The 26,884-nt window shown below is 53.9% G+C and overlaps 1 protein-coding gene across 2 annotated transcripts in view; it reads right to left on the reverse strand.

Annotated features, from left to right (window-relative positions):
• The window catches only part of RAB11FIP4 (RAB11 family interacting protein 4), a 107,437-nt gene that overhangs the window by 37,339 nt on the left and 43,214 nt on the right, over window positions 1–26,884 (reverse strand). Inside the window, exon 1 of one of the 2 annotated variants that reach the window (XM_027516960.1) lies at window positions 3,462–3,727. The exons of the other annotated variant lie outside the window; for it this stretch is intronic. Coding sequence (XP_027372761.1) covers window positions 3,462–3,491 — 30 coding nt within the window. The 5' untranslated portion in view covers window positions 3,492–3,727. Of the gene's footprint in view, window positions 1–3,461; window positions 3,728–26,884 lie in introns of those variants that run through there. 2 annotated transcript variants of the gene reach the window in all.

Raw genomic sequence — 26,884 nt, forward strand, 5'->3', positions numbered from 1 at the left:
TCCTGGCACCCCGGCTGGCCCCTGGCACAGCACACCTGCCCCTGTCTCTCTTCCCCCGATCTCGGTGGCTTCCCTCCAGGTCCGTGGGTGCACCTCGTCAGCCATGGTCCATCCTCCAGGCCTCTGGGGTCAGAGGCTGGCTTCTCATGGAGGACTTCCCTCCCTACTCTCAAACACCTTTCCGCACACTCCCTAGGACCCTGCTTTCTCTCTCAGCACCTCTCACGCTGCAGGCTTTCCCTGTTTGCCTGTTCTCTGCTGTCACAGTGCACTCCCTGAAGGCAGGGATTGTTGTTGGCTGGGTTCACTGTGTCCAGCACAGAACCTAACACGAATTAGATGCTCAACCATTGCTGAATGAAGGAATTGCCTATGCCGGGCAATGCGCTTGGTGCAGGCTGGGAGAATAGGAATGGGGAAGAATCTGTGCCCTGGAGACCGCCTGGAGGAGGAGACCATGTACCACAGCCCGGGAACGTGTTCACACAATGTCCAGACGCACACCAGGTGGGTCTCCCCGATCAGCACGCCTGTCCCGTGCTCAGCTAGCCGTGGGCAGGTTATCCAGCTGTGGGATCAGGCATGGTCCTGCACGGTCCTCCTCATCCAAGAGGCCAGTGACTTGATGCCATCAATGCCCAGTTGCTGGGTCAAGTCACAGAGGAAAACGTCCACCCCCAAGGATCCTGCAGAGCCAAGGCACTGTGCCCACTGCCCAGGCAGTAGACAATGCCAGAGATGCTTCCTCGTCCAAAGGCAATAAGCCTTGTGCTGGGGGCAGGGGCGGTGGGGAACAGGGCACAGGGCTAGAGGGTGGGCTCCCTCTGCCCAGGCTGACCCCTGCCCCCTGTCTAAGGTCCTGAGTCCCTGAGGTGTCTACCTCCCAGAAATGCTCATCTGCTATTTAATTTTGAACCTCTCTTCTCTATCTACACCTAAAATATAAAAGGCAAAGTGAGGGCTTCCCTGGTGACTCAGTGGTAAAGAATCTGCCTGCCAATGCAGGAGATGCAGGTTCGAACCCTGGTCCAGGAAGATCCCACATGCCACAGAGCCTGTGCACCACAACTACTGAACCCGTGCTCTAGAGCCCGTGCTCCGCAACAACGGAAGCCTCTGCACAGAGAAGCCCGCACACCGCAGCTAGAGAGCAGCCCCTGCCCTGTGCAACTAGGGAAGAGCCCGTGCAGCAACGAGGACCCAGCGCAGCCAACAAATAAAACTATTTTAAAAGTAAATAAAAAGTGAAACTGTGAAGCCCCTTAAAGCTGAATCAGCTGTGAAACATCCCTTGGCATAAGAGCCACCTCAGAGGGGGGATTGGAGCCCTAGGAAAAGAAGTTTCTAGCCACCTTGGTGAGGAATGAGGAAGGTGCTGGAAGATGAGGGCTGACAGGGCTCCAGGTGAGCAGCTGAAGAGAAAGCCCCGGGTGTAGAGGTAGCTGGTCCCTGCAGGAGGGGAAGGGGCCAGGAGGCCATGAAGGGGCCAGTGTGCTTTGGGGAGGGGCCTGAATGCTCTGAAGAGAGGCCAGGAGGGAGGGAAGGTGAAGAACAGGAGAATATTCACCAACCAGTTCTCCTGCTGAAGCCTAGTGCCTCCCCAGGGCAGGCTGCTCCAGGCACTCTGATTTCTTCTTTCTGCCCTCAGCTGAACAAAAGTCCTTTCCAAGGACAGGCTCCAGGCAGTCTCTCTCAATGGTCCTCCTCGGGGCAAAGGCCACGCCTCCTGCCTGCTCACCTGGTCTGGCTGGTCCTGTCTGTCCTCTAGGTACAGTCTTATCTCATGCCTGCCTTAGTCATCTGCCCCACCGTCTCCATCAAAGCCAGGGTCTACCAAATTACAGAGCTGTTCCCCAGTTGGCATCTGCCCGAGTTGTACTGCCTGCTACTTAAGAATCCCACAGGGGACACAGGCACCTGAGTGAAGTCACAGGGACCTTGGAAACAAGCCAGATCAACTCCTCCTCGAGGGCTAGGGTGGGGCAGGGTTGGGCAGGGAACAATTCAACCCAGGATATCAGTCCCCCACCTCCCAACAGCCTTCAAAGACCTGGAGGGGTGGAAAGTGTCCACACTTTATAGTCCCCGGGGCACATAATCGGCATTTCATGAATGTCAGCTGAGCAGGGTAAAGCTTGGGACAATCGTGGAGTAAGCTGGTGGCGAGTGGGTGGCAAGACCAGTGACTTGCCAGTCAAAATCAGTGACTCTAAGACTCCACCAAGGCTGGGCTAGATGGTTACAAAGAGAGATAAGAGAACCCTACTGCAGGGTTCTGAGGTGCACCAGCTGGGACCCTCCTCCTAGCCCTCACTGTAAATACATTTCACCAGGGAAAGGACCTGGGGGTTTCCCTTCCCAGGAGCCCCTGAGATGAGCACCAGGCTCCAGGAAGGGAGGACAGAGGTTTGGTGGATCACCAGGAACCAGCCCAGCGGGCTGCCACCCAAGCCCCACACGCTGAGTTACCAGAGCCCAGCTCCCTCACCCTCCTTTGAGGAGGCGGCCTGTAAATCAGTCAAGGAACACAGGCATGTCCCTCAGGGCTGAGAAATGTGCCTCTCCAGCCATCTGTAGGAGAGCAGGGGAGAAAGGGACCTGTGGAAAGAGGTACCCTGGAGGGTGTGCAAGGATGGGAAGAAATAAAGTCCGGGGCTGCGTAGGGTTCCTGCAGCTCTCACTCGGTTCTCCAAGTCTCTGCTCCGCCCAGACCTCAGAGACGCCTGTCGCCCGCAGAGGAGCGGCTGTGACAACTGCCACGACTACCGGGGCGGACCTGAGGGCTCTTGGGGCCCTGAGAGCTTGGAGCTGAGAACCCGCGCACACGTCCGGCCTCCGCTGGGAAGGAGCAGGGCCCTGTGCCCAAACCCCAAACCAGGCTGGTCCTCCCTCCTGTCTGGCAGAGACCCTTGGAGATGAGGGAAGCCCAGGAACACGGTCCGTGCAGCCTGCGAGAGCTACGGGAAAACTTCGCCCGTGCACGGCCCGGTTTGGGACTCAGCAGGGCCAAGGGCAGGGAGCTAGGGCAACACTGGCCCCGGAGGGGCAGGAACCCTGGGAGCCGAGGTGGGGCGCGGGGGCGGGGGATGTCCTAAGGGAGGCGTCCGGACAAACAAACCTCCTTCCCAGTCCACTAGATCCCCCTCTAAACACTTTCTGAAACGGCGCCTAGGAGAGAACTGGCCGCCTCTCCTCGCGCCCCGGGGCTACCGCTACCCACCCTCTCACCAGGGACCCGGAGAGGGTCGGGGGTGGCGACTTACACCCCTGCGGCCCAGCGCACCCAGGCGCAGGTAACCGGACCTCCCCGGCCAAGGCGGACCCTCCCAGGGAAGGAGCCGGCGCCCGGACTGCGGGCGAAGTTCCGTGATCCGGCAACTTCCCCAGTCCCGGGCCCATGGGCCCGGCAAGGTGCGCGTCGTCGGGGCCCCAAGCCTCCCCCACCCCCAGCAGCCGCTTACCTGGCCCCCGGGGGCAGGCGGGGTGCGCATCCCCGTCCGGCCGCGCGCGGGTCGGCGTGCTGCAGGAGAGAAACGGGCGGGAGCGGGTCGGCGGGGCGAACGGAGACTCAGCGCAGGGAACAGCCCGGTGCGCGCGGAGACTGCGTGCCGGGTTCGGCACCAGTTGACGGCGCCGACCCCGCCCCCACCCGCGCCCGTTGCCGGGAGACCCGCGTGGGCCGAAGGGTTCTTTGTATCAAAGCCGCCGTGACATCACGAGGCGCCCGGGCTCAGGGTTCGAAGGGGGCGGGACCTCGCGCCAGGGGCGGGGCGAGGGGAGAAGGAAGCGCGGCCTGGGAACCCGAGCCGCGGGGGGCGGGGTCCAGGTAACCCCGCCCATTAAGGTAGGGGCAGGTGGCGAGGGCAATGCCAGTTATTGGCCGCGCGGCCGCGAGGCGGGCCCGGGCCACGCCCCCTTCCCTGGGCCCCAGCGGGCGCCTCCGGAGGTGGAGCTCGCCGGGCCCTCCCGAGCCCGCGCCGCCAGGTTACTGCCGCCGGCGTTTACGCGGCCGGGGCCCTGGGATTCCGGAGTTTGTAAATTCACGCGCCTTTCAGGCGGGCGCTGTGGCCGCCGCTACCCACTCCAAGCTACTCTGAGTTTGCTGTCACTGCTTCCTGGTTCACGTTTGCGGACGCGAACTGAGACCTGCCGACAAGCCCCTACACCCGCCGTCAATGCTCACTGCCGCCACCACCACCAGCCTGAGTCTAGTGACTCCTAAATTGATTCTCATCCTGAATCCCACCCACAAATTTCCCGACCTTGTGGTGTAAAGTCAAAGCTGTCTTTTTAACCAGTATTGGAATACAAAGAACCAAGCAAGCAGCAAAAAGAACTAAAAAAAAAAAAAAAAAAAATCAAAACAAGGAAAGGACCTTCTGTTGGAGCTTAGTAAATATAACGAGTCAAAAATGTGCTCCCTCATAACTCTTCATTATGCTGCAGATTAAAAGACGGCAAACTGTAAACCAGCAAATTTTGCAAGTGTGGCTTCCCTTTGACTTGACGTTGCACTGTGTAACCAGGGGAGGGTTCAGAGCAGACTTACCCTCCTAATTGTCCGGTTCAAGCCCATGTGAAGCTATCTTGGCCATCCCTGAGTTCTCACTGACCAACGAGGTGGCACTTTGGTATGGGTAGCGCCCTTTGGTCCAACATCAATACACACACACACAGCTTTTCAGCCCCCTTATCTTTGGCTCTTTGCTCTCAGCTTCCTCTCGCCCCAATATCTCCCTTGTAAACAAATTTCCAGCTGCCTTTCTGTTTACCAGGGCCTGTCTTTTGAGGCAAAGCATTCCACTGAGGCTCCCAGACCTGCTGGGGACTCTCCAAAATGGACAGCATTAGCCAGAGGGCGGGGAGCCTTCTGGCCAGGGTTGCATGTGGGAGGAGGCTGGGGCAGTGTAGGTGGAAACTATCGTAACTGGCCCTCTCCTCCCTGCTTGTGCGCTCCAGTTCTGAGATCTACATGTGGAGGCCACAGACTGTTTCTCACTCTGGTTTCGTGTCCACCCCCACAGTCCTAACACTCAGGAGCACTGTGGTGTACCAGAAAGAGCAGTGGCTTTGGAATCAGACAGACCTCGGTTTGAATCCTTTGGCCTGCAAGTCTTAGGACAAGTCCTATGACATCTCAGACTCAGTGTGTTCATCTGTAAAATGGGACTGGCACTGTCTACTTCATGGGTTGTTTTGCACCCTGAGCCAGTGGGTACACTTGATTTTAGGCATTCATCAAAGGTGTGCTGCCTGAATGAGTCCATGCACCCTGGGCCTGCTCTGCCTTTTCAGCTCCACCCTGAGACCTTAGCTTAGCTCCCTCAGGTGAGGTTTTAGGGTGGCACTGAATCCTGGGGTTCTGTCTCAGTTTCTCCTCTTTCCTTCCAAGTCTCTTGTTGCCCCTTAAGGACTATGAGGTTCCAGAAGGCAGGTCACATGACAGGGTCACCCAGAACAGGGGAAGAGAAGCAGAAACCTAAGGTGATCTTGGCTTTCTCCCAGTCAAGGTTAGTGGAAAGTCAGACTGGCAAGCCCCTCCTTGCCCCCACCAGGGGGAACCTGATGGACATGGTCCAGAGCTCCGTAGAGGGGGTGATGCTACTGATCCCTCTTTATTTCTCCTGAAACTGGTGTGGTAGGGAGCATCTCCAGGTATTTGTCCTAAGAAGCAGAATGACAGAGAGGAGTATCACAATATGCTAGCATTGGACAAGCTGAGTTAAAGCCTGCCAGTTCTACAGTGTACCATGGGCAAGTCATGTAATAATTCAGAGCCTCAGTTTCCACCTCTAAAAAGTGGGAACAAGACCTTGCCTCTTCCAGTTGTGAGGTTTAAATGAAATGATAGGCACTTCCCTGGTGGTCCAGTGGTTAAGACTCTGCTTCCAATACAGGGCTTCCATCCCTGGTCAGGGAACTATGAATAGATTTCACATGCTGCCACTAAGAGTTCACAGGCCGCAGGTAAAGATTGCACATGCCGCAACAAAGATCAAAGATCCTGTGTGTCGCAACTAAGACCTGGTGCAGCCAAATAAATAAATTAAATAAATACTATAAAATAAAACACTCATCCCCCATGTTATGGATGAGAAGACAGAGGCTCAGAGAAGGCTGGGAATTTGTCCAAAGTCACACGGCGAGATATCAGATGAGTAGAGACAGGGCTCTTGACTGCCAGTGCCAGACCCTCTCTTTCCTAGGGATGGGGTCAGACAGGCCCGAGGTGGGGAGCGGCAGGGAGGTGATGCCCTCACATGCTTCCCCGGCGCTGTGAATCTCCTAAGGGGTCCGACTTGTCTCTTCAGGAGAAATAACATTCTCATTAAAAACAGAAGCCCTCTCCCAGGGAACGTACCCAGGAGTAATTTTCAGATTGCAAGTCATTCTAATGGATTCTTCTTATGTCATGAAACTGATTATGCCACCATTGATAGGAGCATACTCCCATGATGCTGAATGCCAAAGCCAGAGAGAAGCAGATGGAATGCTGACAAGCAGGAGTTAATGGTCCTCCAGAAGCTGATGGGGCGGAAAACACATGATCACCTGGGTGATCCAGGTGAGGAAAGAGATTAGTGAGTTCTCTCTGTACCATGGTTATCTACCCTTGTTAACTTTCCTTCTGCTGCACCGTGCAGTAGTTAGCTCAGCATCAGAGGGTGTGAAGAGACAACATTTTGTACATGTTTGGGGCCATGCGGGAGGCCAGGCTAAGCAAGTAGGGCATCATCATGGTCCAGGGGTTAAGAATCCATCTTCCAGGGGCTTCCCTGGTGGCTCAATGGTAAAGGATCCGCCTGCCAATGCAGGAGACACAGGTTGGAGCTCTGATCCAGGAAGATCCCTGGAGCATGGAGCATCCCATGCCATGGAGCAACTAAGCCCGAGCGCCATGACCACTTTGCCTGTGCTCTAGAGCCCAGGAGCCGAAACTATTGAGCCCAAGAATCACAACTACTGAAGTCTGTGCTCCTAGAGCCTATGCTCCACAACAAGCAATGAGAAGCCCTCAAATTAGAAGGTAGCCCCAACTCACTGCAACTGGGGAAAAGCCCACACAGCCAGGCAGACCCAGCACAGCCAAAAATAAATTAATAAACATAAAAAACCAAAATAAAAACAAATGAGCATGATTATGTTTTTTTTAAAGAAAAGAATCCACCTTCCAATGCAAGGGGTGAGGGTTCAATCCCTGGCGGGGGAACTGAGATCCTACAAGCCCATAAATATTATTAAAAAAAACAAAAACAGGAAAAGAGCTCTCTCAACATTACCTGGTGTTAACATTAGTCAAACAACTGATGCCAACCAACATGAGCCAAGTGAACAGAGAACAACATGAATCATACCAGAGTTGGGCAGGGGGCAAGCGTCAGGTCCAGTAGTTCTCAGGCTGGGTTCCTTGAAACCCTCAGGGTTCTATGGAGACCTTGCAAAAGCGGGGTGAGGGTGTGCTCTACATAAGTAATAGGAATAACTCCACTTCTATCTGCTTTCTGTGAAGGCTTCCACAGGAAATTGCACGCGGACAAGGTGTGCCATGGCTTAGAAGGTGTTTCAAATCACTAGTGAAACCACTCATTTCCAAACAAGGAGACAAGCCCAGAGGTGGGAAATGGCTTCTTCTCTCACAGTTCACAGCAGAGCCGGGATTAGCGCCGGGCTCCTGACTCTCTGTCTAGGGCTCTCCAAGACGAACATCAGTCATCAACCAGGACTGTCAAACTGGTCAAACCTGGTCACACATTGGACTCTATTTCTGTCCAAACACCGTATCACCAGCTACTGCTCTGTGTGGAAAAAAGCCCTGCACGCTGCTGTCTCAGACTTCACCCACCCCTAGCACTTGTCTTCCCTTGATTGCAAAGTCATCACCCCAAGTATTAAACAAGTCTCAGCTTTCTGGGACTTCCCTGGCGGTCCAGTGGCTAAGCCTCTGTTCCTCCATTGCAGGGGGCACGGGTTCGATCCTGGATTGGGGAAACTAAGATCCCACATGCTGCAGGGTGTGGCCAAACACATGCACACAAAACAGAGTCTCAGCTTTCCATTCCAGGGGACAATTTCAACCTTTGATAACATCAGCAGTGGCTTCAGAAAGAGAAACAGGTACTAAGGAAGTAGGTGGGATCATGGGATTACAGAGGCCTCTTAACCCCGAGGGAAAGACCTTCCCACTCCCCGACTGCTCCAGTGAGGGCCTGTCCAAGGGTCTGTGCTGCACAGGGAAGAAGAGGCACCCGGGACCACCCCTTGCTCTGGGAGCTGCGGTTCGGACAGCACATCACTTCCTATCCTACCTAGCCCAGGAGCAGGTCTTGGACCAGGTGTGTGCCCCGGAAACAGGAGCCTCCTCCTACTGGCAAATACCTCAGTGCTGGTGTCTGTCCTTTGGCTTGGATGCCTTAGCAATCTGCCCCAGGGCCTGCGGTCCTGTGTGGTACCTGGCTGATATCTATGCAGTTGGGCTGGGACCAGGTCCTATGGACTCTGGACACGGGCTGAGTGTTAGAAGGCTAGGCTCTATTTTTGTCAACCTGTGCTCATGTAAACAATGGGTTTTCTTACTCATGCAAACCCAGTAAGCAGGGAAAATGGTCAGAGAACCTGCCTTCCCTCTGACTCAACCAGTCCTCTAAGAGGAGGTGGTGGTGAGTGAGGAGGAAATGGAACTTGGACTGGGAGAGGGCAAGGAGGGAAAACTTCCCTGTCCTTTACTCTCTGTAAAGTCAGGTGACTGCAAACCCTTAAGAGCATAAACAACTCTCTTCTGTTTCAAATGCCTCCCCTGACCCTCCCTACCTCCTCCCAGACCTGGCAGCCCACGTCTCTGATTTTTAGGAGTGGATAGTAAAGCCACTGGTGGCTCAGAGGTTAAAGCGTCCGCCTCCAATGCGGGAGACCTGGGTTCGATCCCTGGGTTGGGAAGATCCCCTGGAGAAGGAAATGGTAACCCACTCCAGTATTCTTGCCATGGAGAATCCCATGGACAGAGAAGCCTGGTAGGCTACAGTCCATGGGGTTGCAGAGAGTCGACTTCACTATACTATAGTAAAGCCGCAGTTCCAAAATCGCCTGGGCACTGGACTCACTTGCGAGCCTAAAAAAGGTCAATGCCCAAGATTTCCCTGGTGCCGCAGTGGATAAGAATCTGCCACAGGTTGGATTCCTGGTCCAGGAAGATTCCTCATGCCTTGGAGCTACTGATGCCGTGCTCAAGGGCCTGCCTGCCACAGTCACTAAGTGTGCTGCGATCAGTGCCCCAAGAGCCTGTGCTTGGCAACAAGAGCAGCCACTTCAGTGAGAGTCTGTGCACTCCAAGGAGAGCAGCCCCACTCGCTGCAACTAGAGAAAGCCTGCACACAGCAAAAAAGACCCAGCGCAGCCCCCAAAATTAAAAAAAAAAAATGCCCAGGTTATATCAGATAGCAACCAAAACAATGGCTTGGATGGGAACCGGGAGTCAGCTGTTTTTAAAGATGCCCCAGGTGACTGCAATGTAACAAAGTTTGGGAACTACTTTGCCAAAGGCTTGTGACTATAGTGGGAGCTGGAGCGATCGCAGGCGCAGGCATCATTCATTCATTTCGTCATTCACTCACACATCTTCTATGAGCCAGACACTTTTCCTCGTGCTGGAGACACAGCTGTGATCCACAGTCTCAGTTCCTGTGGCCCCTGCTTTCAGGTGGGGAGAGTCAGACAAAATTCAATGAACGGATGATGATGTGTGACATGTACTATGAAGGAAATGAAGGAAACCAAAGCAGGACAGAGACCTTGGGGGTAGAGGACTATTTTCACCCTGGATTTAGACACTGACTTTTGCTTCAGGGAAGAGCAGCTGGGCCCCCGCCCACTGTCCTGGACTTTATCCTGCCGTCTGGGTAAAAAACAGCTTTCCCTGGACATTCCGCAAGGTCCTGCCTTTGGCCCCTCACAGGGCTCGCTGCTTAAGTCTTTCCCTTAAGCTATTTCTTTAGGTGGGGCCTGGCATCTCTTCTGAAGTTCCTGAGATGGAATCTGAAAGGAGAGAAACAAGGAAATGAGAAAGATGTTTTCCAAGATCCAGATGCCCTCCTCCTAGCTCGTGTCAGCTCTGAGCTCTGAAGAGACACCCTCTGCCCTAGTGAGTGCCTTGGCCAGGGGCTCTGCAACCAGAGAGAGACCACTTCCCCTGCAGCTTATTATTAATAGCAGCTAGTAGTCACGTACAGATGTGAGAGTTGGATGATAAAGAAGGCTGAGCGCTAAAGAATTGATGCCTTTGAACTGTGGTGCTGGAGAAGACTCTTGAGAGTCCCTTGGACTGCAAGGAGATCAAACTAGTCAATCCTAAAGGAAATGAACCCTGAATATTCATTGGAAGGACTGATCCTGAAGCTGAAGCTCCAACAATTTGGCCACCTGATGCAAAGAACTGATTCCTTGGAAAAGACCCTGATGCTGGGAAAGATTGAGGGCAGGAGGAGAAGGGGACGACAGAGCATGAGATGGTTGGATGGCATCACCGATTCAATGGACATGAGTTTGAGTAAACTCCGGGAGTTGCCGATGAACAGGAAGGCCTGGCGTGCTGCAGTCCATGGGGTCGCAGAGTTGGACACGACTGAGTGACTGAACAGCAATAGCTAACTATTGGACATCCACTGTATGCCTGTCATTTCATTTCTTCTCATTTATTTTACTCCAGTCATCTTGTGTGATAGATGTTCTGCACCTAGATTACAGATGAGGAAACTGAGGCTTGAAAGGGTTAGTGCTTAGCCAGGGTGGCAGAACCAAGATGCACACTCAGATCTGTGGGCCCATGTCCAGGACTCCCAGCTGCCTCTCTTACTGCAAAACCAGTTTATTGGCAGCAACTGAATGGTCTGAAATCACCAGAAACTAGGTAATAAGGATGACAAAAGACTGTGAGCAAGTCAGGTCCCCTGCCCTTCTCCATCATTCTTGGAGCAGCATCCACTGTCCAACTCAACATTACTTTAATCAGTTGCAGCTCTTACCTGGCTTCTGTGATGTGTCCCTATGCACCTTGTGATATGTCCTGGAAAGCCTCTTGCCCTTGAAGGTGAGATATCCTCCCTGTCTGGCTGACCACATGAGAGTGGAGAGCTAGCCACCCTTCTGGTGGGAACTTGACTGCTGCCTCCTGCCCCAGAGACAAGCCCAAGGAGATGAGCCCTGATTTTTCCCTGGGTGCTACTGGATGAGAGAAGAAGGATGGGGCCAGGGCTCTAGGGAGAGAGAGAAGGAAGAAATATTTGTTGCTTTCAAAAATGTATTTTGCAGAGCCCCCATCGCACTGTGAAAGCATAAAAAGGGCTTTGTGGTTCAATCAGCGGGCAAAACTCTTGGCTCCTCCTTGGAGATGTCACAGAGCATGTCAGGGGAGAGCGCCTGGGGGTTTCTTAAGGCTGTCCAGCTTTGGACAGAACCCCTTCTCACTGAACTAACAACAAAAGGACTTGGTGTTGTAAGGAACATACTTGGGAAAACAATGCATCAGGCTCCTGGCACGCTCACACTCAGACACACAAACACACACAACAACAGGATGTTAGTGTCTTCATTTTAAAGATAAGAATAGCAAACATCTACAAAGTACTTGCTATGAGCCAGGCTCTGTTCTAAGTGCCTCACATGATATGCATTCATCTAACTTTCACAACAATCTGGTGAGGCAGGTATTATCCCCATTCTACAGATGGGGAAACTGAGGCTTAACGAGGCTACTCAAAGACATAAAGCCTACAAATGGAGAGCCAGAATTCAAACCCAGGGAGCTGACCCCAGAGACAGTGCACCAAAACAAAAGGAGGCTCAGATTTGTAACATCACTTCCTCAAAGCAATCACAGTGGAGCCAAGATCATTTATTCATCCAGTCACTAGTTATTCAAACATTCACTGAGCAGAAACCACAGGCCAGCCACCTGGAAATATAAGAAGGGGACGCAGAGTCCAGGGCTCACTGGTGTCAGAGCTGGACACCCAGGGCTGAGAGCTAAGGCAGGGGGGTTCCCTGCCAGGCACTAGCGCGGGTGCACACTCGTGTGAGCTGTGTGTGTGAATCCCCAGAGAGGCCCTCCACTTGAGATGCTGGGGTCCAAACACTACCTGGGCTGCTGTGTCCTTGAGCTGCAGTTTCTGTATATGATGGGGTCCCATTCCGGCTCTTTTCACTCCAAGCCCGGGCTCCTTTCTCAGCTCCCACAGCTTAGCATCCGAGCTGCCCTCTCTGCTGGGTCACCCACCCCAACCCTCCCCAGAGTCGTTCTGGAGGCAGCCTGCCCAGAACAGCTGCTCTCCAACAAGGTGGGGCCCCAGGCCCGCTGAGGCCCCCTCACACGGGCACGACCCCTTCCTCACAGCCCTGAGTCCTCCTTGCACCTCTGCTCTCAGCAGCAATTCAGACGTGCCCCAGGAACGCTCTAGGCTGGAGGCCATTCATCTCAGGAATTCAGCCGCTGCTGAGGAACATGACTTTGAGACAAGCCTGGGAGTGGATGAACGTCACCTTACATCTTTTTTTTCAGGGCAGAAGGACATATCCTTAAGGGCTTGTAATTCCACTCGGAGAACACAGTCCCCCACAATTGTCTCCTCCATTATCTGGAGATGAGAAAACACCCCAAACCCACAACAAACAAGCCGGCCGGTAAGCGACAAAAGAAGGGCTGCGGGTTCTGCAGGATGAGAGGCCCGGAGCAGGGCTGGGAGCCGCGGGCGGCAGGCAGGGAGGTTTGGTGGGGTGGGGCAGGGCCAGGGCGCACTGGGACCCACCCAGGCAGGCTGGGCCCGGCTGCCCCTGAATAAACAAGCTCATCTGGAGCTGGGAGCCAGCCTCCCTCTCAGACACACACACCTCGTTTGTGGCTTCTCTTCCAGGGCTGGGCTCGGCAACGGGAAGCCAAAGGCCCTGGCCCCAGGACACTGAGCCAGTGTTCCTCCCACTTAGGGGAAAACCACAGCCCGGGCGGGCAGACGGAAGGGGCTGCTGTGTCCAGGTACAGACGTGGGAGGGGCCTGGCCCAGAGGAGGCCCTCGCAAGGGAGGGAGAGAGGGAATGCTCCCTGCGCCCGGAAAAAGAAACCTTTCTTCTAGGCCCAGCCTCCTGCCGTCTCACTCAACCACAGGACCACATTCACCACTGGCCAGCTAGGTTCGAACCCCAGCTCTGCTTCAAGCAGATAGCTGGTGTTCAAGTCGATTCCTGCCAGCCTCTCATCACATTTTCGTTAACCAATCAATCCCTGACCTGGTTTTCCGCACGTTTAAAGACACGTTATTTGATGGATGGTGTTGATTCATTACCATTGAACTCACAGCCCTGTGTGCGTGTCGGGTAAATTTGCTTTAGTCGTCTCCGACTCTTTACGACCCCATGGACTGTAGCCCGACAGGCTCCTCTGTCCATGGGGATGCTCCAGACAAGAACACCAGAGTGAGTTGCTGTGCCCTCCTCCAGGGAATCTTCCCAACCCAGGGATTGAACCCTTATCTCTTATGTCTCCTGCATTGGCAGGTGAGTTCTTTCCAGTAGCGCCACCTATAACTCATGCTTGAACAAAGTTTATGCACCACGCATTTTCTCCATGAGGCATATCACAGCCTTCCCACACTCTGGAACACAAGGAGAACTTCAGTCCTACATGTGGGGGTCATTTTTAAACAGCAAAAGCTGGCCCCGCCCCCACAAAAAAAAAAAAACAAAACACTGCAACAACATGGCTTGAAAAAAACAAGGGACACTTGTTTGCAGAACGAGTTGAAAGTGAAGACCTCAGCTGGGCAACTCCAATTGTCATCTCTGAGCATGTCTGCTGATGAGCACGAAAATGCTGCAGGTGTTGATTTGGGGATTACAAATACATTTTAGCAAGTCTGCAACTACAGAGTCTGTAAGATATGAGGATGGACTGGGTCTGTGCTATAGGGTGACTGAGGGATGGAGAGGGAGGTGGGTGTTAAGTGAAATAACTCTCGAAGAACACTTAGAGGTGTGGGCCAGCGGCACGGTGGCTAATGCGTGTGATCACTAAGGGTACTTAGCACAGCGATAGCGCCACATCTGTCTGTAGTGTTACTACCTCTATTACCTGCTGAACAGGTAATCCATACCTTTGTTGCTCCCTCTGCTTGGAATGTCATTCGTTGCACTTTCTCCAGCTCAGGAAGCCCAGAGGCCAGGGTTTCAAGTTAGTTTGGGGCTGGGTTTGAATCACACCTTCACTGCTGGCCAGCTGGGAGCCCTCAGGCTAAGTCGGGTCTCCTCCTTGCCATGGAGCACTGCTTCCCCTTGCTCACCTGCAGCTGATGATTGCCTAACAGAAGCAACCAGAAGAGACCCTGCTCCTGATCCCTCCATGGGTCCGCACACCCACCTGTGCAGGTCCCTCTTGCCTTCGATCTGCTGCAATGCCTGGTTCACAGAGGGACCCTTCTCAAATCCTTCTCTTTGTCCCTGCAACCACCCCCAACCCCAGACACTCCTTGTATCATCAGTGTCCCCTTTGAAATGTCTTTATCTCCATATGAGATTATGCCCTGGCTTTGAAAATCCCTCCCGAAGCTCCACAGGGCAGAAATGAATAAACCAGAGCCACATGGGTCCTCACCTCACCGTAGTACTTGACCCCATGGGACCTATCTCCTTCACCTTGTCAGCCTGGTTTCCTAGCATGCCTGCCTTCCTGGTTTCCTCCCCAGGACCAACTTCTCCTTTTCCCGGGGCTCCCAAAGGTTTATGTCCAGCTTGGACCTCTCCCCCGAGGTCCCGACTGTCCATGGAGGAAGTTTACTGAGGTACGAGTTAGGGGTCGACCCAGAGAGGGCACGAGGGAAGCAGGATGGAGCAGAGGGAGAGGTGAATAGTAAAACAGTTGTAACGAAGCCTCACCTGACCCTGCAGGTGCTTTGGAGCTGGGATAGCCCTTCAGTGTTGTCTCCAGAAGACGCCAGGGAAGGGACTTCCCTGGTGATCCAGTGGCTAAGACTCCATGCTCCCAGTGTAGGGGGCCCAGGTTCAATCCTTGGTCAGGGAACCAGATCCCACGTGCCACAACTAAAGATCCTGCCAACTGCAACGAAGATGCAAGACGGAAGATCTTGCGTACCTCAACTAAGACCCGGCACAGCCAAAGAAGTCAACAAAGCTTCAACAACAACAACAAAAACGTGTTGAGCACCCAACAGAGTGGGGGGCTCACTGTAGGTGCTTAAGGGGTGCTAGTCCCCATCCTACCCCACCCCAGACTACCTGCTTCCTTCCAGTGGGTCATGAGAGCTACGTTTCATCCATTCCCCCTTCTGCTATGCCTGTCAATCTGAGGGAGAAGCTTATTCCCCTACTGTGGTTTTCTGAACCCAGTACTCGGGCTCCTCCTTCCCTACTTGTTTTTTTGAACTCTGAGCTTTGTCTTAACGGTTTGAGTGCATCTTGTGCCTCACACGGTGAGCACCTCCAAGCCTCCAAGGTAACAAGTAACAAAGCATCAGTAAGCCCCTGAAGGAATACGAGTGGGTAGACCAGAAAGCCAGGACAGGGCTGGCCATGGGAACTGGGTCTGTGGAGTTGTACTGATGACGCAGGTACATGAGAACGTCAGGAAGGGTTTCCAAGTCTGCGAGACTGACTGCTCTTGGAGTCTGGTATCCCAGGGAGGTCACAGCTGCTTTTGGTAGTAGCGGTAGTCTGACCTCTGAGAAGGTCATGAGGTCCCATGAGCCTACAAGGGCATCTGTGCATCTATGCCAACCACGTGGTGTAGCTGAAAGAGCTGGGATGGTAGAGGTTTGAATCCCAGCTCTACCACCGGGTACATATATATCAGCTAAGGAAGACCTCTCCCACTTGAGCTCCATTCTCTCATCTCAGAGCTGTCAAGGAGATCGAACAAGATAACCTTTGTTTAGCTTCTAGCTGGGCCTTGGTCACTGTGCCAGTTTCCCTTCCAGATGGACATGCATAAATCAGAGTAATAAGAATTCGTTCCTTCTTTTCATGTCTCAAGAGAGAACTTTCTTTACATTCCAAGTCAAATGATTTCATTTTTCTCTCCTTTAAAGATCACCCTTGTGGCTCAGCTGGTAAAGAATCCGCCTGCAATGTGGGAGACCTGGGCTCGATCCCCGGGTTGGGAAGATCTCCTGGAGAAGGGAAAGGCTACCCACTCCAGTACTCTGGCCTGGAGAATTCCACGAACTGTATAGTCCATGAGGTCACAAAGAGTTGGACCCGACTGAGTGACTTCCACTCACTCAGAGATCACCCAACACGCCTTCAGCGTCTCATACCGTCACCATCCCATTCGGAACCACCTATCTGTGTGATTAACTGGGGCTTCCCTGGTGGCACTAGTGGGTAAAGAACCTGCCTGCCAATGTAGGAGACATAAGAGACACAGGTTCCATCCCTGGGTCGGGAAGATCCCCTGGAGGAGGGCATGGCAACCCACTCCAGTATTCTTGTCTGGAGAATCCCATGGACAGAGGAGCGTGGTGGACTACAGTCCACGGGGTTGCAAAGAGTCTAACACGACTGAAGAGACTTGAGCATACACTCATGCACGTGATTAACTGATGTCTTGGTTACCTCTCCCAGACTGAAAGTGTTTTGACCCCAGACCTCAACACTGCGGCCAGCCCACCGCGAACACTATTAGGTAAGCTAATAGCATATCTTCAGCACTAAGTGTGGGGCTACAGGAGTTAACACTGCACACACCTAATGCTCAAGACAACCCTGAGAGCCAGTAAGATTAAAAATTAACACTTACGAGGGCCTCACGCTGTGCCAGGCACTGTTCTAGGAGCTCTACACATATTAGCTCACTCGATCCTTCACAGTCCCACCAGGTAGATGTGTACACGCGAAGCGAGTAAAGCTTAAATGTCTAAGATCCTCACGTGCTCCGGAGGGGCCCTGCCAGTGTGTTCAGGCGGTCACGTGCTCTGTAAAATTTGCACAAGGAAGCTACAACAAGATCCTGAAGGATGACTCCATACAGTCTAAGAGCTTGAGGTCTCACAAAATCTGGATGCTCCAGAGCAGAGGCGCTACTTTTCCCATTTCACAGATGAGAAAACTGAGGCTCAAAACCATTACATAACCTGCCCAAGGACATTCAGAGCCAGGATCTGGATGCAGGCCTGCCTCCCAAGCCCTTCCACTCTTCTGCAGACCTCTCGAGTCTAAGAAACAAAGCCCCGAACAGTAGTGACACGTGTCTGCCCAAGGCACCTTGGCATCTATGGGATCTGAGCAGAGGGAGGAGGGAAGGAGGAAGGAAAGGAGGGAAGGAGAAGCTCTGATCAGAAGGGCCCCAAGTCCAGAGCCCTGGGCCCCTGCATTTGGCAGCAGAATCCTGGTTAATCCAACCGTCTCCTTCACACACCCCCTTGTGACCCAAATCCACTGTTGCCTTTCCAACTTCTGGGAGCACTGAGCGCAAACCGCCATGAACCAGGCCAGTTCACCCCAAATAAACCTGCTCTCCGGCCCCTTCCCCTTCCTGGGCCCCTCCACCCGCGTGCCAGGGCCCAGCCCATCTCGAATGCCAGGCTGAGGCAAACAAGAGCTGGCACACTCTGCCCTTGAAGGCAGCCCTCCCCTGGCTGCTTTGCAAAGGGCCGGTTTCAGCTGCCCGGGCATTCAGTTACCTTCATTAGAATGGGCCCTGAGAGCTGGCCGGGCCCTGACCGCTCAGGGCAGATTCTATCCCAGCGGGGATGAAAGAAGAGCAAAGGAGCCGTAATGGAGCCACCGAGAGGGAGAGGGGTGGGCGGCGGAAAGAGCGGGCGAGGCGCCTGCCAGGCCCTCCACAGGCTTGAATGGCCCCTCTCTATTGCTGAGGCCTCAGGACAACCAGAGAGGTACTTCGAGGCCATTTCTGAAGGTGGGCACCAGCCAGATGCTAGACCAAACTTCCCAATTCCAGCAGTACCACTCAGATGAGAATGAAGTCAGAGGAGGACTATGGGGTGGTGGGCAGTGGGATAGAGGGGCGCTGTGAGGTCCTTTCCAAACATCAGAAGGCTCGAGGCAGAGATTCGGTTTAAGGACATCTGGACTTTACTTTCCGATTGGCTGCACTCTGTGGCATGTGAGATCTTAGTTCCCCGACCAGGGATCGAACCTGCGGCCCCTTCATTGGAACCGTGGAGTCTTAACCACTGGACCACCAGGGAAGTTCTTAACTCCACTTTCTTTCCCAGACAAGAAAGTGGCACCAGGGCCAGAAGAGCTGATGCTTGAAAGCGTGCTGTTAGACCAAAGTGCAGAGGTTGGAAGTGCAGTTTCTATCAGAAATTGAAAGTAAGCTTTCAACTGAGTATAAGTGGGTGTTGCCATAACAAAAATTGAGGTTTCGATATTGAGGGGGGCAGCAGCCTCTGTCCCAATAAGGGAATTCTAGGGCAAAGGTGGCTCTGTCCGGGGCTAAAAGAACTGATAACCAAGCCTAACCCGAGGTGTGCAATGAGGGGCTGGAGGGGTGGGGAAGGGGGTGTTTTTCCTGGCCAATCTGTAACCCACCACCAGAGCTGCAGGTGGCTGGCAGGGCTGGGGAGGCTGTGGACACCCAGGCAGCTATTGTGTAGGACAAGGATTGAAACCCCAACCAACTCTGCTGCATAATGGCTATGTGACCTTAGGACAGTTTCTTAACCTCTGTCAGCATAATTTACCCAGCCTGTAAAAGGGGCATAAACAGCGACATTTCTATGGACTTTATTATGTGCCAGATACAAGGCTAAGCACTTTATTTGTACTAACTCATTGAATCCTCACAACACCTCAGGAGGGAAGCTTCACTTCCTCAACCTCCAGGTGAGGAAACAGAGGCACCAGCGGATGAAGAAACGTGTTGAGGACCCACAACTAGGGGCTTCCCTGGTGGTCTAGTGGTTAAGATTTCGCCTTCCAATGCAGGGGGTGCAGGTTTAGTCCCTGGTCAGGGAGCTAAGATTCCCATTTGTCTGTCTGCCACAAAACCAGAATATTAACAACAGAAGCAATGCTATAACAAATTCAATAATGACCTAAAAAACTAAATGAATGAAAGGACCCACAACTACAAGTGGCAGATGTGGGATTCGATCCCAGGCTGCCTGGATCCAGGGTGCATGTATTTATCCATGACAGGACCCTGTCTCTGTCCCCTTCCCCTGGGACCTACCCTTGGCAGCTGAGCCACACAGGTGGTGTCCTTCTGTGATTTGGGGTTGGGATTTTGATGCCCGAGAGGAGCGAGGAGGCCCAGAGCTCAGGTCTGGGGCTTTGGGACCAAGGGGCAGAGTCCACACCAGTGATTCCAAACTTTGATCAGAAGAGCTTGCTAAGGATGCAGATCCCTAAGTCCACCCCAGCTCCTGAGTCATGCACTGGGGCCCAAGACTCTGCATTTCCCACCAAAACACTGGCTAGGGGGTGAGGTCTCTGGAGCACGACCCTAATTCCTCCCTGGCTGCAGCCATCATAGGAGGCAGGGGAATGACCTCCCGACCCAGAGCCAGGAGAACTAGGATCCAGCCCAGCCCCACTCACAGCTGGGGAAGTCCAGGGCCGCAGATGGTCTGTCTCCCCATCTCTAAGATGAAGCATCATATGAGACAGCCTCCGGGGGCCCTGCCCTCTGAGATGCTGTGACTCTGAGCCTGTGCAGCCCTGGCTGAGAAGATCTAAACCCGCCCACCCTACCCCGCTCCTCTGCTCTTGGTAACGAGGCTGCAGAGCTAACGTTTCCTTTTGATTCTGGGCTCCCAGAGGGAGGAATAAAAATAACCATGACAGTGACAGCTGCTCAGTCGTGAGTGGGCCCATGCAGTGGGAAGCGTGGCACAAACCGTGGCCAGCTTCTGCTTGATGAGCCCCGGGAGGCTGGGGAGACCCCCACGCAGGGAGCACAGGTCTCCCTGAAGCCGCCAAACACACCCGTGGGGGACGGCAATTGAGCCCGTGTGTCTGGCAGAGGAGAAGAACGGTATGCGCCTTTGGCCCTTTGTCCCAGAGGTCCAGGGTGTGCTGCTGGGGATCGAGACTGGTGTTCCCAAAACCTCCGGGGCCACGCCAAGTGACGCTGAGCCCTCAGCCACCCCAACTCTCTCTGGTGCCCACCCTGCCAGGCCCGGCCTGCAGCTCTGTCCCCTTCATCCCACTCAACCCCAACACTCCCTGAAGCCAGGAAGTACTGTTGTGCCAGTTTACAGATGAGGAAACTGAGGGCCGAGACGCCGCCGGGTGTGAGGCAGCACAACTGACAGGTGGCAGGGCTGGGGCTCCCGCCTGGAGTCCGCTGCTCTCCGTGAACCTGAGGGCCTCCCAGTGTGTGTTCATCACACAAGACGACGAGGTCCAGTGTGTTAACCCAGCGGGTCCCAACCTCTCTGGCACCAGCGACCGGTTTCATGGAAGACGATTTTTCCACGGACGAGGGCAGGGAAGGAGGGATGGTTTCAGGATGAGTCCAGCGCATTACATTTATTATGCTCTTTGCTTCTATTATTATCACATCAGCTCCACCTCAGACCATCAGGCATTACTAGATCCTGCAGGCTGGGGACCCCTAGGTTAATACGTCCAGCTTTGGTGGATTTACCTTTCTTGGCTTCAGGGTTGGTTGGCTGCAGTCCTGAGCCAACAGCCAGCAAAGCAAGATCAGAGCCGAAGCGGGCTTACTGATCAGTACCTAGCCGAGGTTTTGTTTAGAGGACTGAGGGGTGGAGCTAGCACCTCTGAATGCCAGGGAAGGAAGTGTTGGGTCCAGCTTTGCAGCCAGTCAGCTCTGGGACCCTAGGATGGTGCCTTGCTCCCCACCTGAGGTGGGTCCAAGGCCTTCACTGCTTCCCTGCACATTTCCAAGGCGATATCCCAGACCCTGTCTGCTGTGCACCCATCCACGCACCGGCCAGGGCCGCCCGAACTTGTGCCCTTCATCTCACCAAGTCCTACTTACACAAGCAATAACACAGCTTAGGGGTCCATCGATAAGACTGAGAACCGCGATTTCCCAAACTTCTCTGCACATTAAAATCACCTGAAGAGCATTACAAACTCTTCACATCCAGGACTTCCCTGGTGGTGCAGTGGATAAGAATCCACCTGCCAATGCAGGGGACATGGGTTCAATCCCTGGTCCAGGAAGACCCCACATCCCACACGCTAGGAGCAACTATGCCTGTGTGCCACAACTACCGAGTCCGCTGCTGCAACTGCTGAGGCCACGTGCTGCAATTAATGAAGCCGCACACCTGGAGCCTGTGCTCTGCAACAAGAGAAACCACTGCAATGAGAAGCCTGCCCACTGCAACGAAGAGTAGCCGCTTCTTGTCACAGCTGAAGGAAGCCTGTGCAGAGCAACAAAGACCCAATGTAGCCAAAAATAAATAAATACAGAAATAAATTAAAAAAAAAAACAAAAAAACTCTCTGCATCAGGCCAAACATTAAGCCAGTGAAATCCAGACCTGGGCGTGGGACCCAGGTATCAGCACAGCTTAAATTCCCCAGGTGATTCCAAGCTCAATCGCAGGGACCCTCAGGTGCACATCTCAGACTTCGGGGGAGCACGTGAATGAGCCACCTGGACTCTTGCTAAAACGCAGCTTCTGTCCCAGCCGGTCTGGGTTCAGCCTCAGAGTCTGCAGAGTCCTCAGAGACAGGCACCTGTGTACCCTCCCCGGACCACACTCTGAACAGGAAGGACCTAGAGTCTGGGCGACAGCGGTCCCCACAGCGTGTTCCTGAGGGGAGGACAGGGTCCCCAGACAAGTCTTGTCAGCCTCTTTGACAGTCCCGAGGGAAAGCACCATGTCAAACTGAGGAGTCTGACACCCATTTCTTTATTTTCTTGATGCATGTGGGATCTCGGTTCCCCGACCAGGAGTAGAACCTGCGCCCCCTGCATTTGAAGCACAGAGTCTTAACCACGGGGTCAGCAGTGACACACCCCATCGATTTCCGACTGGCTGTTTGGCTCATGGCGTTGCCAGGCTTCCTAGTCGTGGTTCTTATCTGTGCATCTTAGGGGTCGGCTGAGGGGTCTTTGGGGAGGATGGAGGTGTGGATGGCATTTGACCTGAGTCAAGGCTTGTGTGTGGGGAGGGGGCTTTCTGTCTCACCCGCACACCTGTTCCTCTGTGGCAAATGGCCTTAAGGTACTTATCGGACAGGTGGGGATGGGGAGCTGGGGGCGGGGAGCCGGGAGGCTGGGGATGGTGGGGCTGTGAGGTGGGTGAGAGGGCCGCCAGGGGTAACCCTGGCTGCAGTGGGTGGAGGTCTGTGGGCAGTGAGCATCTGTGGCGGGGTGTGGGTAGGGGACCATGGGTGCGGGGCTCTTGGGTGGTGGGCTGTGGAAGGTGAGGGCTTAGCACGCCACCCAGCCAGGTTTACAGCAGAGTTGTTCTCTACTAGTCATGTGTGATCACTCCTGTGAAGTGATACCAAAAAAAATACAATTTTGTTTCCATGAAAAAACAGTCCTGGAGAGAAAGCCACCTGCTAGTCATGGAAAGCGAGAAAAAAATAAAGCGGTCCAAGAACTTCCTGGTTCTTTGCCAGACAATAGAAGTGAAGTCGTAATATTTATAGCTATCCGTGTTTCCAGGGCTCCACTCGCTGTCAGGCTCCACAACCAAAGCCTCGGGCTCCGACTCCATCTCCCTGAAATCTTCACAAGTCTGAGGAAGAGTGTACCAGGCTGTGCCCATTTCACAGACAAGGAAACTGAGGTTCTGAGACATGACAAGATGTACCCAAAGTCTCACTAGGAATGGGACGAGCTGGGATTCAGACCCCGGTCTTTCTGACCCCAAAGTCCAGGCTCTCAAGGCAAAGTTGTGTGCCTCCTCTCACAGACAGCAGACACTGCTCACTTACCACAAGGCCGGGTCCTGAATTAAGCATTTTAAATGTTGTGTTTTTCCTTTTTAAGCAATGACAACAATGCAGGCTTGGTGAACCAGGACACCAAATATGAGTGTCCAACGTGCTTACTTCTGCACTAGACCCAAAGACTACTTTTTCAGTGGACTCCAAACCCGACCTTGAAGTGCCCCACCCCAGACCCCACGTCGGTATTAGCACACTGATCTGGCCCAGCCCCACCTGAGCCTATGCTGGGAGGCAGTTGGGCCATCCATCTTGCCCAGAATTTCCTCCTTCCATCAGGGGCACCTGAGAGGCCTGGGATAGACTGGAAAGATGGAAAGAGCACTGCGGCCATCAGCAACTTCTGGTCCACGCTGGGCCCTTCCGTCCCGAGCCCTGCCCTGTACCTGGCACCATGCAGGCTCTTGGAACCCCCAGAAGGTGCAGTGAAGTGCCAACCCCTCCTCTGCCTAGAACAACAGAGGAGCCTGGCTGGGACAGAAGGACCCCACCATCAGACAGAGGTGTGAGGGCCATGGCGGAGGGGGAGGCTGCTTCTGGTCGGTGGGGGTGGGGAAAGAGGGCTGGGAAAGGTTCTGGAGGGCAGCTGAGCAGTCCCCTAAATGCTTAGGGCTGCTGACAGAGCAGAAGGGAATCCTAGGGAAGAGAACAGCAGAGGCAAAGCCTGGGAGTCAGGAGGGCAGGCAATGTTCGAAAAATACGGGGTAAGTCAATCTAACACAAGCAGGGAGGCTGCAGAAAGGTTTTGATCAAAATGACCAAACATTCACCAGGACCTAGGAGGTGCCAGACACCAGAACAGAGATGAGTGCCAGACAGCCTTTGGCCTCCCGAAGCTCAGAATCTAGTAATAAAGAAAACTACAACCCAAGCATCTTATCCTCACTTCACAAATGGAGATGCTGGCCCCAGAGAGGTTAAGTGATCTGCCCAAGACGATACAGCCCATCCATCTCAGAAGCAGAACTCCTCTCCCAGGGCCCTGCACAGCTGGAGGGCACCTGTAGACTGGCAGCTGGCTGAGTGGAGAAGGGGCTTGGAGAAGGATAGGACTGAAGAGCGGACACAGGGGACGGGGGCAGGAGCCACCAGTGGCCACCAGCTGCAGCCAGGACGTCAACAGACAGGCTGTTGCAACAGTCAGACAACCATGATGAGGCCCAGGCCCAGGACTACCATGTTCAGCTGCACAGGCTGTGCACCGCACAACTCCCAGATGTGCCATCCAGCCCCCTTCAAAGTTGTGTAGCACAGCGACCCTCCTAGGAGACAGAGGGTCCAGACTCGCACGTGATGGTGTACGCTGCCACCATCCTTGAGGTCCCCGAGTAAACAGCTGCTGACCAAACCCCACACTGTTATCACAAAGCCACATTCTGCTTCCTCTGGGGAAGCAGTGGCAGCCACACCCCAGACATGTTTCACACCACACTCTGGGCTACCCACAGGGCCAGTCAGTTCCGCATTTCTGTATCAAAGATGCTGATGCACGAAGGGTTCCCAGAGCAAAGAAGACTGGCATCGGCCTCCACCTCTGGCCCTAGAGATGCACGGAGCATCCTGAAGGCTCCCTGCAGCCGAGAAGGCAGCTCATTTTTATCAGACTCCCATGCAGAGGAACTCTTTTCTTTCTTTTTTTTTTGAGGCGGGGGAGCAGCCGCGCTGGGTCTTTGTTGTAACACACAGGCTTCTCTCGTTGTGGCTCTTGGGCTCCAGAGGTCACAGGTTCAGTAGTTGTGGCACGTGGGCTTAGCTGCCCTGCGGCATATGGGATCTTGGTTCTCTCACCAGGAATGGAACCCACGTCCCCTGCATGGGAAGGTGGATTCTTAACCACTGGACCACCAGGGAAGTCCCGAGGAGCCCCTTTCTGAGAAGTACCTTTTAACAATCTCAGCACAGCGTCGCACGGGGAGGCTTGGCATGACCTGCCGCCTTCACCAACCAACCAAAAGGCTCTAGGACCCTCTATGTGCGAGTGGTGCCAGTGGTAAAGAACCCAGCTGCCAATGCAGGAGACGCAGATTTGATCCCTGGGTCGGGAGCATCCCCTGGAGGAGGGCATGGCAACACATTCCAGTATTCTTACTTGGAAACTTCCATGGACAGAGGAGCCTGGCAGGCTACAGTCCATGGGTTGCAAAAGAATCAGACTCGACTGAGCACGAACGCTACTGATATTTCTGGTGTGCAGGTCAGAGGTCACTTCAGAGCTCCAAACACAGTAGAATGGCCGGGGGAATTCTGCCTCCTCTCCCCAGCCCCGGCCTAACCCCCATCCCCCAGACTTAGTTTCTTTTTTTTTTTTTTTTTTTGAGTAAAAGATTGTCCTTCAGCAATGGAGATATTTCAGATGAGTTACCTTGGGTCCTAAGAAAACCTCTCTGGCCCTTTCTCCCAGACTGGGGTCAGGGAAGTGAGGAGAGGCCTGGGAAACTTGAGAAGCCTCAGGAAAAGTGGACACAGAGCTGGCTATCTGCACTACCGGGGGGCCAGACAGGTGCAGATTCAAGTTCTGGCTCTGCACACTGCAGTCCTGAGACCGTGGGCAAGCTACTTAATGTCGTCTGTGCCTCAGCTTCCTCACCAGTAAATTGGATGTAATGGTACCTCCTTGGCAGGGTTGGTCTGAGTAGACAGGAGGGGGTAGTGATGAGAGATTAGATAAGAAAAAAGCCTTTGCAGGTTTGACATTCCATCCCTCCTGCCCCAGCCCTGCCCTTGTGTCTGGTTCCTGGTGAGATCTGGGGCCAACTCGAAGTGATAGGAGAGATCAGAGGGCCAGAGAGAGATGGGCTGGAGAGAGACCAGAGAGAGAAGAAGCAGGGGAGAGAGAAAAGTCAGGGCATCCTGGCATAGACAGGACAGTTGAGAGGAGGGGTCCTGGCAGCAGGGCGGGGGCGCGCGCGGTTGCCTGGGGAAGGTCAGGCCCGCCAGCAGGCAAAAGGGGGCCCTGCCCGGCCCGGCTCCCACTCCTAGGGCCGCAGCCTTGCTGCTCCCTCTGTGTCTGTCTCCTTCCCCCACCTCCCCACCCTCTCCTCCACCTTGCCCCCCAGAGAGGGGGTGGGTGGGAATCAGCAGTGCTTGCCTGGAGTCAGGCGCCCTCTAGAGAAGGGGACGGGGGTGGGGGAGCTAGGGATCCCTCAGGAAAGGGGGCACGGGTCATGGCCCAGAGCTGGGGTCCCTCAGGGAGGGGGTAGGTGCAGCCTGCTTGTTTCAGCACTTCCAGAGAGGTGAGCTCCCAACTCCAGGAAGGCCCTCATTCAGCCAGTCAGTGAACACTAACCGAGGAACTCGCTCAGGCCCAGGACTGGGCAGGGCAGAGCAATCAGGGAGGCTGGACCCGGGCCCCGAGAGTACACAGTCTAGATGGAGGGAAACAGGAATCAATGGGGCCCACCCTCCAAATTGCCATTCTTGAACTGCTGGTCCCAATGACCAACAGAACAAAATGCTTGTTTACCAAACTCTGATGAAGCATCCCTTCTTCATCAAAGGGGAGCTGTGAACTGTGAACTCCAGCCACCCTTGCTGAGTCAGCAGGCAGCCCCTTCTCAACAGCTCTCCAAGCAGAGGCTGGCCTCAGATCCACCCCCGAGGGCCAAGCTGCCCTGTGGCCCCCCACCCCCCAGTGGTTCTTCCTTTGTTTATTCCTCCTGTAAAGAAATCTCCTCTTGCCTAACCCTTGCCTGAGACGCTTGCAGAGCTTCCTCAACATTGAGAGTTTCTTTTCGCCCTCCCTTGAAATAATCCTTTCAATTAGTCTCTTCTTACTGAATCCAAACTCATTTTTTTTTTGGGGGGGGGGACTCATTTTTTTGTTGTGGTTGACATCTGTAAAATTATTTACAATAAGACACTCATAGTAGTTGGGCTTAAAAAAATAAAGATAAGCCCTACAGAAAAAGCAGGTAAATAAGAAAATGAAAAGCTGATTCACCATTGGCTCTAAGTTTTCTAACTACCAAGACCGAAAAAAGGGAAAG

The sequence above is a fragment of the Bos indicus x Bos taurus genome, chromosome 19 (assembly GCF_003369695.1).
Source record: "Bos indicus x Bos taurus breed Angus x Brahman F1 hybrid chromosome 19, Bos_hybrid_MaternalHap_v2.0, whole genome shotgun sequence".
Lineage (NCBI taxonomy): Eukaryota > Metazoa > Chordata > Mammalia > Artiodactyla > Bovidae > Bos > Bos indicus x Bos taurus.